This window comes from Schistocerca americana, chromosome 5 (assembly GCF_021461395.2).
Source record: "Schistocerca americana isolate TAMUIC-IGC-003095 chromosome 5, iqSchAmer2.1, whole genome shotgun sequence".
Taxonomy (NCBI): Eukaryota; Metazoa; Arthropoda; class Insecta; order Orthoptera; family Acrididae; genus Schistocerca; species Schistocerca americana.
Genome location: NC_060123.1, coordinates 204,628,367 through 204,645,946, shown reverse-complemented (window position 1 = coordinate 204,645,946; position 17,580 = coordinate 204,628,367). Strand labels below are relative to the sequence as shown.

Below are 17,580 nucleotides of genomic sequence, written 5' to 3'. Positions count from 1 at the left end.
CGGGATGCGAAAGCTGTTTTCAGGTTGTTGGTGTAATGGTTCAGGGCTTCCGGACTGGAGCAGATTCGTTTGCCACGAAGACCTAGGCTGTAGGGAAGGGACCGTTTGATGTGGAATGGGTGGCAGCTGTCATAATGGAGGTACTGTTGTTTGTTGGTGGGTTTGATGTGGACGGACGTGTGAAGCTGGCCATTGGACAGGTGGAGGTCAACGTCAAGGAAAGTGGCATGGGATTTGGAGTAGGACCAGGTGAATCTGATGGAACCAAAGGAGTTGAGGTTGGAGAAGAAATTCTGGAGTTCTTCTTCACTGTGGGTCCAGATCATGAAGATGTCATCAATAAATCTGTACCAAACTTTGGGCTGGCAGGCTTGGGTAACCGAGAGAGAGAGAGAGAGAGAGAGAGAGAGAGAGACTCAGGATCATCTGGTTTTGGCAGTTAAACATTGTATTGAATAGGGTGAAGCATGTTACCAAAAACATCTTTTTAGACCATTGCAACTCATTAACGCTTTTAAATGTCTAATAGACTGTGTTGTGCAATAAAGATGGGAAACGATATCCCAGCATAGACAAAAATACTTCAACTCCCATAAATTAACAATATGAACCACATATAATTGTATCAAAATAAAATGTAACAACAATGTTATCTGGAAATACAAAGAGGGTAGTATATATAGAGGATAACAGACAAGTTTGAATAATCGCAAAGCAGTCCTATAGAAAGTACTGTACAAAATCTCAAATGTTCTCAGGATGGGGGAGGGGGATGGCAGAAAGGGTAATATAACTTATGAATGAGAACCACATAATTCCTGTTTCACTATAATGTTATGAAAAGGGTAGATTGCTACTTACCGTATAGTGGAGATGTTGAGTCACAGAAAGGCACAACAAAAAGACTTCCAAACAAGTGAGCTTGCAACCAAAAGTCTTCTTCTAAAGTAGAGAACACAACAAACATCCACACAAGCAACAAGCGTAACACATGCACATGCACATCTGCATGCGCGCTGCCCCCCCCCCCCCCCCCACACCATGCATATGTGTGTGTGTGTGGGGGGGGGGGGGGGTGAGTGGGTGTGGGTGTGGGTGGGTGGATGGGTGGGTGGGTGTTTTTTTTCCACTTAAGGCCTTTTTGAAGCTCACTTGTTTGGCAGTCTCTTGTTGCGTCTGTCAGCAGTTCAGTATCTGCACTATATAGTGAGAAGCAATCTATCATTTTCATAATATTGTCATTATTCCATCCTGGTTTTTCCATTGTTTGTATCTGTTTGATTATAAGTTAGATGTCATGTCTACATCATTTTAGCCACTCGTATGGAGATGAATTAATGCTTTTATTGACAGGTCCTCTGCATACTAAGGTACCCATAATGAAGCTACTGAGTTTAACACTGTGTACCTTGGACCGTTTAACTGTGGTTAGTTTTTCTTATATCCATGAGATGACATAACTTCCCACTAATATACTGGAAACCTTAATCTAAATCATTTGTTCCTGTGTGCCTGTGGGATACACTGACTTATGCATTGTACCCAGAAATTGCCACATCTGTTTTAATTAATGCTTGAAAGATTTTTGTCACAGGTTACATTTTTTTATGTTATTGTCTCATAATGCCAGGGTTGCCACAAGTTCTGGAAATCAGGGAATTTTAAACGTGTCAGGGAAATCAAAGAAATTTGAAAAAAACATGAAAAATCTCATTTATGTCTGAGTAGATGAAATGGTTTGTTTACTAAGATGTCATGCATCATCACTGGCTGGGTGCCACTTCCCTACTCCCTCATTCTTACTGCTTCTCCCCTTTCTACCATTCCCCTCAGCTTGCAGTCAGTGCCACCAATTCTTGCCACTAGCCTAGCAGCTGCCGATGAGAGGCAGTGATGCGTGAGTAGTGGTTTGTTTGGATCTGATTCTCAAGAGACTGTTGGTGCAGCAGTTGGAGGTGGCAGTCATGTGTGCATGAGTTTTGTCTGAGTGATTGTGTGAATGGGTGTTTTCTGACAAAGGCTATAGCTGAAAATTTAGTTGTGAGAATGTGGTTGTCTTTTCTACATGCCTGCCTATGGCTCTGCGATCATCTTTACAGTGAGCTGCAACCTGTCCTCAATAGTACTGATTCTCAGAGTATTTGCGCAAGCTGTCTGTTGCATGGATTGATCATTTCGATCTCATTTCATCAACATGGTGTCTGTGACACATGAATTGCTGGCCACACGAGTGGACTTCCACACCAGGCCAATATCGAAGGCAATTTCTGTGGGTATCTCTAATGGATTGAGCTGACCGATCTGAAGCCCATCATTTCCCACTAATGTGCAGGGCTTGCCCGTTGGATCTAGTCTCACTGATCTAACCACAGGCCGGATCTATTTTATGTGGCAGAATGCGGCGGACTTTTGTGGTTTATCCATAGATCTAAGACTGCAGTGCTCCTTGGCAGGCCAGAGGCTAGCAAGTACATTGTACAGTGTGATGCTTTACAGACATTTTATTTATTCTTGTACATTTTGGCACCCCAAAAGTAGTTTATACATTAGAAAGTATGGGTGATAAGAAGAAGAAATTTGTGGCAGTCCCTGGTAGTTTGTACACTGTGTACTCGTGTATTTCTCAGAAGAAAAATCACATCATACCTGTAAAATAATAGACATAAAACAGTGGGTAATAACCAACAATAATGAACATGGTAGAGCCAACATTCTATTGGCGGTCACCTATAGTGCTGGTTTTCACAACACTTTCCTGCCTTATTCACTTATTTCCAGATGCCTACATTTTTCTGAGGTTATTTCTGGAATCACTGAAGGTATTTTAAATCTGTATTGTGACTTGAAGAAAGTGCATATTTTTGTCCCAAAATGTGTTTTGTTTTATTGAAATAAAATAACAACAGTGGTCTTAATGAAACACATATATTATTTGGCTTCCTTTCTACATCTAAAAAGTTCATTACAAAAGATGTTGATGTTAGTACGTAAGAGTTTTGCTTACACAGGGGAGAAATACAGAAGTCCTTACATTTTTTGTCATTGTATGTATTTACTTACCCTTGAGATCTCAAAATTTGACAGGGAAAAATGCTAAAACTTCTCTGGAAATGTTACACTTTGTGTTTTATGTCTTTATGATGTTTTGTTCATTGAGATTTTGTTTTCATATCTGTTTTCTAACATGGCTTCAGTTGCCATATGATGGTAATTGACAGAAACTGGTAGCAAATTAATAATTTTTTCCAAATCAGCCAAGTGTCATGAGCCTCCTGAAAGTTACATCCGCTGCTGGCCATAACCAGAGAGAATACTTTTCACACAGTATTTGTTAGCTAGGTAACATTGGCTGCAATAAAAAAATTACTGCCAGTCAGAGCCTTCTGACATTTACCAAAGGTGGGCTTGCTAAGACAACCTGTGGAACAATACTCTGAAAACTATTTAGGACACAAAGTTTGAAAGTATATTCACAACAAAAATTTATTGGATCTAATGGCAACAAATAGACTTCATCTAACCTCTTTGAGGATGTGCACATTGAACTGGGCTGTGCACAATGAACTGGTACCATGACTGTGAGGCAGTTGTAGGAAGAATGATAACTGAAGTACAAAGGCCAACTAAAACAAGTACAAAGATTTATGTGTTCAGTGAACTAGATAAAATAGTAATAGTGTTTTATTTCAAGAACATCAAAACATTTAGCTCTGAGGAGGAGCATGTGGCTTGAGTTTAGAAAAATACTTGACCATGCACTGGATAGAGAAGATAACAAAGAAAATGAAATTGAGGATAGCGAGGCAAAACAGGAATGCTGAACTCTTGTTTTCAAATTTTCTTTAGAAAGTAAATTACAGGAATAGCCCCGGTTTCATTTTTGTAAGATGTCAGAGATGAAATATATACATACTGTTTATTTATTTACATTTTCTTTGCACGGAGCCATCGTAATGATGGCTTTTGCAATCATAATACTTAATACTATGGTTATATTTACACTTATAAAATACACTATATTCTCTAGCTGTTGCTTCTTATGTCTATTTTTTACATTTATCACATTACAACTGATATGCTAATGCCTCATGTTACAATCACTATCTTAAAATTCGTTGAAGGAATATAAACATTTTTCTATTAGAAAAGATTTTAATTTTGTTTTAAAAACATTTCCCGTGTACATTCTTAGAGAGTTTGGTAGATTGTTATACCAAATCAAACCACTGATATATGGACTTCTATCAGTCATTTTTACCGTTGTTCTGTTACGGAAATAGTCACACTTTGTTCTAGTGTTGTGATCATGTACATCACTGCCCTTGATAGTTTCTGTTGGTTGACTTATAAAAAATACAACTATTTTGAAGATATATAGAGAATATGTTGACAGATATTTGTGCTGCACAAACACTTCACGACATGAATCTCTATGTCCCATCCCATGTATATGTCTTATGTAGTAATAGTAGTAGTAGTAGTAGTAGTAGTAGTATTCTTTTTAAATGTACATCAGCTGCACAGCCCCACAGTTCAATTCTGTAATTGAGAAAGGGGTAAAGGGTTCCATAAATGTCAGGGTTGTTATGGAACAGCTGAAATCACTAAAAAATTTAAGCCCCAGGACTTGATGGAAATCCTGTAAGCTTCCCTATTGAACTTGTGAGTGAATCATCCCCTTTTTAACTGTAATATACCAGACACATGAGCTAGAGCAGTATGGCCATTAGTTGGAAGAAAGGTAGCAGAAATAATCCATGAAACTGTCCCCCAGTACCATCGACATCCATCTGTCGTAAAATCTTGGAACATATTCTGGGCTCAAACATCATGAGATATCTCATCAGACTGGTCTCTGTGCCAACCAGGACAGATTCTGAAACCATCAGGCATTAGAAACAATTTGCACTTTTCTCACATGACATCCTGAAAGCCATCGGTGAAGGCAGTTAGGTAAACTTGGTATGACTTCTGAATATCAGCTGAATTAGAATCACAGCAACATTTATTAGTGAAAGTACATTTACATAGGCTATCAAGTGAAATTTTGTCTGCATTGAGAATTTCTTGGCAGGGAGGATGCATCAACAGCAAATGTAGGAGTAATTCAATTGCAGCCTAGGGAAGTGCGTTGGGACCCTTGCTGTTTGAGTTGTATATTAACGTCCTGACAGACAAAATTAATAGTAACCTCGAGCTTTTTGTACATCATGCAATTATCTACAGTGAAGCATTGTCTGAAAAAAGCTGCACAAACATTCAGTCAAATGGTGCAAATATTGACATCTTGCTTTAAATGTTCAGAAATGTAAAACTGTGCACCTCACAAAATGAAAAAAACATGGTATCCTATGGCAACAACGTGGATGAGTCTCAGTTGGAGTCAGTCAGTTCATACAAATACATGGGCATAACAATTGTTAGGGATATGAAGTGGAACAATGAAGTAGGTTTACTCATGTAGACTGTGGTTCAATTGTAGTATATACTGCAGAAATGCAAACAGTCCACAAAGGAGACTGTATACAAAACACTTATGAGACCCATACTAGAATACTGTTGAAGTATGTGGCACTCATAACTAAATAGGACTGACAGTGGCTGTTTGAACAGATACAAAGAAGGGAAATACGAATGATCACAGGTTCATTCAACCCATGGGAGAGTGTCATGAAGATACAGAAAGAACTAAACTAGCAGATGCTTGAAGACATATGCAAACTATCCCATGAAAGTTTCTAGAACCAACTTTAGGTGACAAGTCTAGGTATATATTATGACCCCCTACGTATCACTCCCATAACGATTATGAAGACAATTACAGCACATGCAGTTGCATTCAGGCAGTCGTTCTTTCTGTGCTCCATAAGTGAATGGAACAGGAATAAGTCCAAATAAATGGCATAGTGAGAAGTACTGTCTCCCATGCTCTTCGCAGGGGTTTGCAGAGTATGGTTGCATGTATAAAAGTACTGAACTGAGAAACTAATAAAAAATGAGTAAGAAGCAAAATGTAGTTAATATTTATATAATTGTGAGCTGATGTGGAGGCAATAACTGGAACACTAACTTGGATGATTAACAGATTGTTTCATTACCTCTCAGAAATGATAGGAAACACAACTGAGTGTGTTGACCAAAAAATTATAATTTCATATGTGGTGTATCACTATCTTAGTTTATAGAAAGTGCCCCAGAAAGTAACAATGTCTCTAGTGTAATTTATCCATACAAGTCAATTAAGGTAGTAGACTTGAATGAGGACTTTGTTTTTGGCATATCCCATAAGTGCAACTCAGCTTAACTGAAAATTTGTGTATTTTACAATGTCAGTTTTAAGCCCATTTAATTGAAACAGGGCAGGACATATAATCTTCAGTACACATGAGGGTCACATTCAAACAAATTGCAGCTTTATTTCATGTAGGGGGTGCTTAAAACCAAGCATACCATGCCATTTTCTGGAAAATTGTACTTGTAATATTTTTCAGATAAATTTTTTAGCCATTCTGATAAGGGCGTCATAAATGGAGAAAACTAATTTTTTGTCTGCAGATTTTTTGATATGCTCAAAAAGCTTTATGGATATGACAATCTGAGCAATGGTGTAAGGAAAGAAGAAAAAATTACTTTTTATGTTTAAGTGAGGAAGCAAACTTTTTTATGTACTTTCAACTTTCAGTAAACTTGATAGGAAATTTTGACTCTTACAAAATGCTGATTAACTTGTAGATCAGAGTAATAGTTACCCATTATTTGCAACTGAAATTTATTTTTGTTTTTAACTGGAGATGTTTTCCCAACTGTTTTAATGATCTTCAGTGGTTTACAAAGGAAATAATTGTTTCAGTTGTTTCATTGCGTGTATACCCACATCCACATGTGCTCTCTCTCTCTCTCTCTCTCTCTCTCTCTCTCTCTCTATCTCTCACACACACACACACACACACACACACACACATTGTTTAAAAACAGAAGTTTTTGACAAAGAAGTAGTTATTGATTTTATTTCAATATAGACCAAGATACCTAAAACATTTATGAGACACATGTTCAGTTAAAAACTTTACATATGTATCTGTTGCAAAGGACAAGCAATAGTTATTCTTACCTACTAGATAAATAGCATAGAAGTAGCAACTGGAGAAGAATGGCTGCAAATATTAACAATATACTTAAAAAAAATTATTAGAAGAAATGTGTATTATTGTTTTGGTGTTCAAAACACTTCATGCCTTCCTCTAAGCACAGTCAAACACATCTTTCTATGGGGGTTTACCACCATTTCTTGGGTTCCTACCAAAATGGATTGTTATACAATCACTTATAGAAAAAAACATAACAACCATTATAACAGTGCATTTGGGAGTGACCAGAAGCTTCATAAAATTGATATTTCCATTCATTTCTTTGTTGTGCCAAAGATATAATCAAAGCTGATGAAATTTTGCAACTGTGATGGCCAAGTCACTGGCCGCCTTCTACCAATATATTGATCAGGACCTATTTGATATAAAGTACATCTAGCCAAAAAAGAAAAACATGCCAGGCATACAACTTACTGCAACCATATCAACAACTGCATTCTTACTGCCCATTACGTTTTGGAGCAGTTCATAAAAATGTCCAGTATTTGTGCTCAAGTTGTGTTGGTTGTCATGGCACAACCAGTGAGGATTTTCTTCTTGCCAGTAGTGCGCATTGTACATATTTGCCTCACCATTGGATTTGAAAGTAGCTTCATCAATCCATTGTATATAAACTGGGAAGTCCAGATTTGGAGTTAAGAGCCAGTTGCATCAGGTGATTCTTATCTGGATATAATTTTTATTAATTCCTAATGGGCATGACAAAGATATGGATGTAACCACTGTAGTGTAGGATCTTTCAGATAGTACTTAATCTCTCCTCGGAATCCTGTGCTATTCTTCCATGTAAAGATGTGCTTTGAAATTGAATGATCCATTGCTGAATGAATGAAATAAGCTCATTAAAGACCCCTACAGAATCCCTTTATAACATACCACCAAAATGCCTCTTAGTAGATGTGGGTTAATGCCAGTAGCGGTGAAGAAATTTCAGTTATCTCATCTACCTAGTGTGAGCAGTCCCAAATGTTTGGTGAATTGGCATGCTGTCAGTAAGGTTTTGATGACATCGTAAAATCAACACAAAACACAAAAATACAGTTTGGAGAGGAAGTTTCAGTTTTGAAAAAACTATGCAAAAGGACTATAGCCATTTAAAATTCTGAAGCTGGATTCTTTTTTGCCAATTGCTAGTAGCTTCCAGGGCATGTATGTTCACCATTCAGTTCATTTTTATTGGTTTACCTAAGAGACATTTTACCTGAAAAATTGTGCACATTGTTTTCCAGAAAAATGGACAGTATGGTAGGTCTTATATAATTCTGTGTATAATTTGTTATTTTTTGGTTTGCTTTGATTTTATTGACTGAGGTACAGAACAAGCTATAATTTATTATTGTCCTGTGTTCTTGCTTTATTGTTAATATTTGTAATTTTAAGTAAAATTAAATAATGTATAATCTTTCTTCTCAATATTGGTTTTCTTAGATGCCAGATAAATTAAACTTTTTAAATTACAGTTCTGAGCATTTTGAAAGGTGTTAAAATATTCTAGGCTAATATCAAGTTCAGGGTCAGGCCTGGTGGTCTAGTGGTAAAGCACAAGCCTAGCAACAGAGAAGTCATGGGATCAAAGTGCAGTGAGACCACGGAAATTTTTAGTCTGCTTTTCATGTAGCCTTCACTTCTCAATGATGTGAAGAGTTGGCTGGAATGACACATGGTTCAGATTATATGTAAAATTGTAGGCCCCTTGCCATGGTTGGAGGACTGCAGTGGATTAAGGACACACAGGTCTCTGCTTTACATGCTGGTTCTCTCAGCCTTCTCATAGTGTTCTTCGAAATGAGTGTCTTTTTTCCCTCCAAACATTTCCACTTGAGTTCCCAAAGCATATCCGTAACACTTGCATGCTGATCAAACCTACTGGTAACAAATCTAGCAACTCGCCTCTGAACTACTTCGATGTCTTCTTTAAATCCTACCTGGTTCAGATTCCACACACTTGAGCAGTACTCAGGAACAGGTCACACTAGCATCCTATATGTTGTCTCCTTTACAGATGAATCATCATTTCCTAAAATTCTCCCAATAAACCAAAGTTGATAATTTGCCTTCCCTAACACAATCCTCACATGCTCGTTCCATTTCATATTGCTCTGCAACATTACAGGTTTGTTTATCCTACTCATCTGCAATAACTTACATTTTTCTATGTTTGGAATGGGCTGTCATTCATCACATCAACTAGTAATTTTGTCTAGGTCATCTTGTGTCATCTTACAGTCATTGATCTTTTACACCTTATTGTAAACCAGTACATCATCAGTAAACAACCACAGACTGCTGCCTACCCAGTCTGCCAGATAATTCGTGTGTACAGAAAATAGCATCGGTCCGGTCCCACTTCCCTGGGGCACCACTGATGTTAGCCCTGTCTCCGATAAACATTCATGTTTGAGGACAACATACTGGGTTCTATTACTTAGGAAGTCTTCAAGCCAGTCACATATCCGAGAGCTTATTGCATATGCCTGTAGCTGTGTTAACAGTCTGCAGTAGGGTAATGTATCAAATGCTTTTTGGAAATGTAGAAATCCATTGCCTGTCATCTGTAGTTTGCAGTATATCATGTGAAAAAAGAGCAAGCTGGATGTCACGTGAGGGATACTTTCTAAAACTGTGCTGTTTAGTGGACATAAGCTATTCGGTCTCCAGGAAATTTATTGTATTAGAACTCAGAATATGCTCTAGAATTCTGCAGCAAACTGCTTGAAGCTCACAAAGAAGCTAAAATCTAGAAATAGTCAACTGAATGAATACATTACATCACATTTGGTAAAATGCATGATGAATGATCTTACAGTGAATATAATTCTGCAAACCTCCCTGTTATGGATGAGTGCTTGGAAATTGAAAGGTTTACAGACTGTTTGCAAACACAGAACACTAAGCAGGCACCCACCTGCCCAATTAGAAAACTGTAAATGAAAAGTCAGCGTCGATATGGACCCATGTTGCTCCTTGATATTATTGACCTATATTCCATTAGGTCGTCGCATCAGTCTTTTGTTACGAAGCTAAACGCACTGTTATAAAAAAAGAGATAAATTATTTTTAGCTTTTAGTGAAACAGGTAAATTCAAAGTTTGGGTGACATTGGAAGAAAAGACAATATAATAAACTCCCAATTATCCTAAATAATTGGGACGGCGGCTGGTTCGGATAATGAAAATTTCGGATAAACTGAAGTCCCTCTGTTTTCACGTGTGAAACACTCCTAATTGCGTCAATACTGTGAAATATGATCATAAAACATGCGTAGAGTACATAGAATGTTATTGATATGGTTGTGAATAAGCCTGCATGTTTTTGACTGAAAAAAATTGTGTTGACGTGTTAAAAAGGTGCCAAAGTATGATTGAAAACTAAAAGGTTTAAGTGCTGAATAGCAAAACTCATTTATTTTGTGTTCTTACAGAAAGAAATCTGCCTTATTTGGCAGCAGGAAAAAACAGAAGTTTTAATTTTATTACGTACTCTCTTGGATAAAAAATAAACTGCTGTACAAAATTATGAAACAAATCTAGAGATTAATCAAAGGAACAAAAAGTTTGTCTACAGGAACTTTAAAGTTAAAAACAAAAAACTTTTACCTTATGGATGTTGAAGTTCTAGGACACTTGATTAGAATTTATTTTTTTGGTAAAAAAGTGTGTAATGGTTTCTTGTTTTTTGGGTTTGAGATACTTTTGTTGTGGCAATATCTTTCCTACGTTGGAAACAAACGATTTCAGGACAAGTCGCCTCCTCCTGTTGGCTGATGTACTACAGAACAGTTTGGATCGCTACGTAACTGGCTGTGTGAGGAATCTTTTTCTGTGCTTCGTCATCAGAAACATATTCTTCCGACACTTCCTAATTGGTTGCAATTAGGGCGATTTATTCTCAGTCAAATCAAAAAAGTCATTCTCGAGCCACTCTTCAATGTCTTCGAAGTTCGCGTCTTCACAACCTGATACCTTCTTCAGTAAATTCACCAAAATTACTTTTGGCACATTAGCTTGAGTTTCGGTGTTGCCTCCTTCTTCCCATGACCGATGAGTTCCCTTATGATCTAAGAGTTTTTTCCAAGACCTAACAAGAAATTGGAGGAATTAGATTTCAAGTGTCTGCAATCCAATGAATGACACTTAAAACATTAATTTTTTAAGATCTTGCACAATATCTTCAGCATCAATCACACCGATTAAGTATTCCAGCAGCTTGCATATGTAATTTTTTTTTTCATCGCCTCAAGAACACCTTGATCCATCGGTTGACATAGAGACATGACATTTGGTGGGATAAATACAACTTTGGTATCCCCATCTTGTAGATCATCTGGGTGAGAAGGATCATTGTCCACAAGAAGTAGTGCTTTTCAAGGAAGTCCAGTTTCCTTGCTGTATTTTTCTACAGCTGGAACAAACTCTGCCTGGAACCACTCTTTGAAGATGGCATCATTCATCCATGCCGTAGACTGATTCGTGTACCACAATGGCAAAGATTTATCACCTGGTTGCCTTCTAAATGCTCTTGGTTTTTTGGAGTTGCCAATATAAGTAAGGCACAATTTATGATTCCAAGTGACTTTACTGCATGTGAGGACAGTCTCTCACTCTCTCTCTTTCTCTCTCTCTCTCTCTCTCTCTCTCTCTCTCTCTCTCTCTATCCGGATGCCTTTTTTTCTTCTATAGAGGCAAGAGTTTTTGTTGGCAACATTTTGTAATTCAACACAGTTTCATCACAGTTATAAAGTTGATCACAAGTATAACCTCCTTTGTCAATGATTGTGTGCAGTTTCTTCTTAAAATCAGTGATAGCAGCTTCGTCCCTGAATTCATCACTGATGGCAATTTCCCAAATGCCATGCTGCTTCTTGAACCAATGCAGCCAGTCATTACTTTCGAGGAATTCTTGCTCCTTTCCTTCAATAAGCTCACATAAAGTCATCGCTTTTTGATGAAGTAGAGGACCTTAAACTGGCATACCTTTAGCTCTTATTTGTTCATGCCACAAAAATAAGGCTCTTCTAACTGAGGATGTGCACCTTTTCTCATTGTTTTTGGAGATTTCACTGTGCTGCCTGACAATTGGATGGATCAAAATTTTTGAGTTTGTGGTCGATTTGTCTTCTAATCAGTAATCACACTCCTACCGAAATTCAAATCCGCAGCAACTATCACAAGTGGCTCACCAGCATCAAATTTCTGCAAAGCGCGAAGCTTTTGTTCCAGCGAGATCACACTCTTTCTTTGTTTTGCACCTGTAGTCACATTCAGAATTTTTTTACTGACACTTGAATGATTCTTTTTTGGCATTTGGCCACTTTTATCTGTGGACATTTTAAAGCATATAGTGCAAGCACAAAACATTAAATCGAAAACACACAGACGCATGACTTGACAACACTCAAGATGCACTAGACACAGCTTTTGACTTACGAAACCAGGCTATGGCAGCAATGGAATGAAAACATTGGATACATCTATCCCCTCTCCCCTGTCCTACCCAAGCCCACACGGCAACACAACAGTGCGTTGTACATTCACTGTTAAATTGTCAAATGCTCAGCTTCATCTGATGTACTGACAACAGACGGAAAGTGTTTGGCGCCGTACTCTCATTATCGGTTTCAACAGGGCTACATCATGCTGCATAGAGCAATACTGTGCGTACTGTACTTCCAAGGAGTTCCAATAGATGTCGATGGCAGGAAACGACACAATACGAACAAAAAACATGCTATAACTTCCACATGATCAGCCAGCTCAGGTCATCTGCTCTACTGTCTTAAGCTCTTCTGTCTGTTTCTTGTATGTCTGTGCTTTTCTTGTCTTCTGTTGTCCCTAGTGTGTTCAGCTTTGTGTTTTCTTCTCAAACTCCTGTGGTGTGTCCCATATGTTTTCCATTTTATCCTGTGGACTTCATTCAATGGAACAAGGGACCCATGACCACATAGTTTGGTCCCTTTAAAAATCACACCAACCAACCTAAAACTTCAACCAACACACACGTAAATTGGCGACATTCGAACTTTTTATACATGCCAATGCACTGATTAGCAGTAGACTGCCGAAAAAAAAAAAAAATGCACGGCTCCAGGTGCAGACAAGTTGAAACTTGTCAAGTGTCAGGCTAGCTAGCCAAAAGCATAGCTGTACGATGAGTCTTACAGCGCCAATGTGAACCGCAAAAATCAGAAATTTTTTTTCCAGATAAAGCGGATTTTGGATAAACACGATTCAGATAAACAGAAGTTTACCGTACTGCTTATCACACTGCTAAAAGTTGCCAAAAATTTGTTGTAACTATGAATTAAATTTCCAGTTGAATTGAGGATGATTATCAGTACCTCCCTCCCACCTCCAAAAAAATCTCTAGACTTGTTTGAAAAATAAGTATTAATATCTTCTAAAACAGTATCATTTCCAAAAAGAGTCTATGTTTGTCTATTGGTATTGAAGTTGTAGTTGAGTGAAGTAGAGAAGTAAATCATTTTCCATTCAGTATCATTAAACTGTAAATTTTCATCATTATAATGAATGGCTCAGAATGAATGTTGAGTAAGGTTCTTGATTTAGTTTTGGTAAAGCATAGTATATGTAGAACATGGCAAAATGTGGCATGATTCTGATTGTACATGAAACTTATGCTTGTGTCTTATTCTAGCAGTTATATGGATTGTCTTGAGAGGACGACTTAAGCAACAAACAATAGTTGTGAATCATATTTACCATATGTATCATTAATAAGACCGATATTTGAAATGACCAATATTTTGCTCACATTGAACTGAAAACCACAATTACGTGTTGCATGCACATCTTCAAATGAAAAATTTAGAAACCATTTACTGTGGACAATTTTTCATTCAGAATGTTTGTAATTTTCACCTTCCATTTTAGGTGTGCAAGCTTCTCAGACATATAGCAGTTACCGACACTCTTCAAGTTTCTGCCAAGTACACAGAAATTAATTTGAGGATATATGGACCACAAGTTATAACAGCTGCTCACACTTTATCTTTGCACCCAACATCAAAAATAGCAAAGGAAAATCTTGAAGGTAATTTTTCATTTTAGCTGAATTACCACATAGTTCAGCTGGTAGTAAAATGAGTGTTACTGGATCAAACAAACTGACAGTCTATTTTCTGAACTGTATTTGAATTTTTTTATTTATACTTATATATATATGTTTTGTGTTGGTTAGAACACATGAGTTACTTTCACATGTATAATTGAATAGAGCTTGATGTAGCTAAGCTTTTGAGTACGTAATCTGATGATTCAAATACAAGTGTTTAGTCTTTATCACAAATAATAATTCTGATTATCAGTTTTTAGTGTTAGACAATGGCCTTCAGGTCATTCAAAATACTTTATTAAAGTTGGTAACACATCTTAAACAGTGTATGCACATGCTACATCACTACAGTCTTTGATGTGACCTGAAGATGACTTTCTAAACAACCAAAAATTGGTCATTTGAATTATAATTAGTGATAAGGACTAGTAAAACTGATCTGGTGAAGACTGAAGTTTTACTCATATGTCATTATACCCTCTCTTGACCCTATATTGAGAATGTTTGAAACTGTTTCACAGTGAGGTCTTTCTTTGAACCAATTGTATGCTTCCCTTAATTATTTCTCTGTGCATTGAATACTTCCATAATAGGTACATTCTGCATGTTTACAAACCTAAAGTGAGATACAATGCTTCTGTGCTAACATCATTGCTACCTAGTTGTAAATGTGTGTCCAGTTTTCAGTGGTGTGGATCTTTTGCACTCACTACTCTGGTAGCAGGTAGCTTTGTGTCATTCTTTTCCAGTTATATTTATGCCTGATATTGTTTTCTTCTTACACCACTTCACTTCTTTCAAAAAAGTATAGCTAATCAATAGTTTGGAGAGTTTTTATGTACCTGGTTGTGCTTTGAATTTCAGCTCCCATCAATACCTCCACAGACAATTGCCATAGACCCAGGAGCTGGTAGATGTGTTCCTCTCATGACTTCTGCCTGCCTCTCTTATCAGTAAAGATGACCATTTCAGTATCAGTAAAGATGACCATTTCAGTGTTATGCCTTGTGCTCATCAATGTGTACCTTTCATTTATCATTCCAACACAGTGTTAAGACAGTCCCTTGACACCTAAAAATTTGTTCACTTTACTGAAGGTTTCCCCAAAATTCTACACCATATTTCAATACCAAGTGATCATAAATAAAATATATGGTCCTGAGATTATCATACACAGTTTCTTATATTTATATTGTCTAACATGTTTTGTTCAGCCTTCTGTTTATGTAGTCTGCATGTGTACCCCATTCCATGTTCTAGTGTAGCCCTACACAGTGAAATTGTATACTCTCCATTTTTCTAATTGTTTGAACATTTCTGGACTGGGTGGTGAATATTTCTATTGCAAGAGTTTCTACCAGATTAATAATAAAGCTCTTTGCATAAAGTATTCTACTATATTCAGTGTGACAGTTTTAATCTTTTCTCTAAGGTTTCCTTGGTACTACCTGTAATTAAGATGCTGGTGGCATCAGCAAATGGTATAGTTTTCTGTCACTATTTTTTACATGTATATCATTTACATGTAGTAGAAACAGGATTGGAACCATCATATATGAAGTTTCACATTGTTAAATCTGGTACATATTAATATATATTCTGATTTTAGCAAGGGCTACTTCCACTTTCATAGTGTATACCAGTTGAAGAGCAATTCATGTTTAGTATTGTCCTTACGCTTCAGTGGGCATACAGATTAGTTTGCTCCTTTGTAGTATTCTTGATAGAATCAACAATAAAGCACAAATAAGTTCTAAAAGTGCACCATTGGCATCCAAAATTACAGTGCTGTATTCAGTTAATATAGCCATATCTGCCGCACAGACAGTGATGTTCCAGCTTTATCAGAATCCAACAGTGTGAGATCCTCACCCTTGGCCTTTGTCATCTGCACTGTTCAAGCATGATAGTTATAGAAATAATGTCACTGCTTGTCTCTGAAGTGTCTTGACAGCCACTCTCCTCTTTTGATTCCCTGCAAAAATAACATTTGAATATACATTGTCTAGTCACATTAATGTGACCAACTGTCAAAAGCTCACATTAATGTGACCAGCTGTCAAAAGCTTGAATAACCACCCTTTGCAGCATGGACCACTGTGAGATGTGCAGGAAGAGAATCAGTGAGGTTCTGGAAGGTACCAAAAGGGATGTAGAGTCATACTTACTCTAGTGCCATGGCCAGTTGTACTAGGTTTCTCAGTTGAGGAATCATAGTTAACAAACAATGCATGTCCACTGTGAGCTGTGTGCAATGTTGCATTGTCCTGCTGATAGGTACCATCATGCTGAGGAAAAACGAACTGCATGTAAGGTTGGGTATGGTTCCCAAGTATAGATGCACTTGTGTTGATCCATTATGCCTTCCAGAGTATGAGATCACCCGGGAATGCCACTAAAACATTCCTCAGATCATAATGCTCCCTCCTCCATCCTGGACCCTCCTAACAATTATTGCAGTGTGTCTACTTCTGGACATTTCATGCTATAACACCAACGGCCATATGTCCAATGGACCTCTCAGTGGATATCCAGTTGCAATATTAGCATGCACATTCCAGCTTTCATTGTTGATGAACAGTAATCAGCATGGGTGCATGTACTAGGCACTTGCTGCAGGAGCTCATACTCAGCAACATTTGCTGAAAGACCATTGAGGAGACACTGGTGGTAGCCCCTTGGTTCATCTGGTTGGTCAGTTGCTCAACAGTTGCATGTCTATTCACCTGTACACATATCTGCAGCTTTAATTCACCCCTGTCATCTGTGGTCCATGGTGCACCACAGTTGCCTCAGTAACAGTTTTGGTTAGCATCAACTCGCCATGCACAGAATACTTTAACTACAGTGGTACACAAACAGTTGCAGACAGGAGAGTACTGCAAATGTTAGAATAAGGAAAGGTTCTCATAAAAGTATAATTAAAAATAATGTAAGTATATTTCATCAAAATATTGGGAGTTTAAAGAATAAAGTAGATGAGCTTCTGGTTTGTTTAGAAGATTTAGAAGCTGAGAATGAAATAGATATACTATGCCTGTCTGAGCATCACATTGTTACTGATATGGATAAGGTAAATGTAAGTGGTTATAAGCTCTCTGCACATGTAATGAGAGAAAATATGGAGAAAGGAGGAGTTGCCATATATGTCAAAAGTTATCATTGTGCAAAAAGTATAGAAACAAAAAAGTTTTGTGTAGAGAAACATATAGAAGCATGTGCCTGTGAGCTTAAATTAAATAAAGGCACATTTATAATTGTAACTGTATATAGGTCCCCATCAGGAAATTTTCATCTATTTCTGAAAAATTTGGACTCCTTGTTGTGCTATCTGTCAGACAGGGGGAAGCAAATTATTATT

The 17,580-nt window shown here is 37.4% G+C and overlaps 1 protein-coding gene across 1 annotated transcript in view; it reads left to right on the top strand.

Annotated features, from left to right (window-relative positions):
- The window catches only part of LOC124616098 (alpha-catulin), a 185,853-nt gene that overhangs the window by 79,733 nt on the left and 88,540 nt on the right, over window positions 1-17,580 (top strand). The window contains exon 5 of the mRNA XM_047144355.1: window positions 14,039-14,198. Coding sequence (XP_047000311.1) covers window positions 14,039-14,198 — 160 coding nt within the window. The remainder of the gene's footprint in view (window positions 1-14,038; window positions 14,199-17,580) is intronic.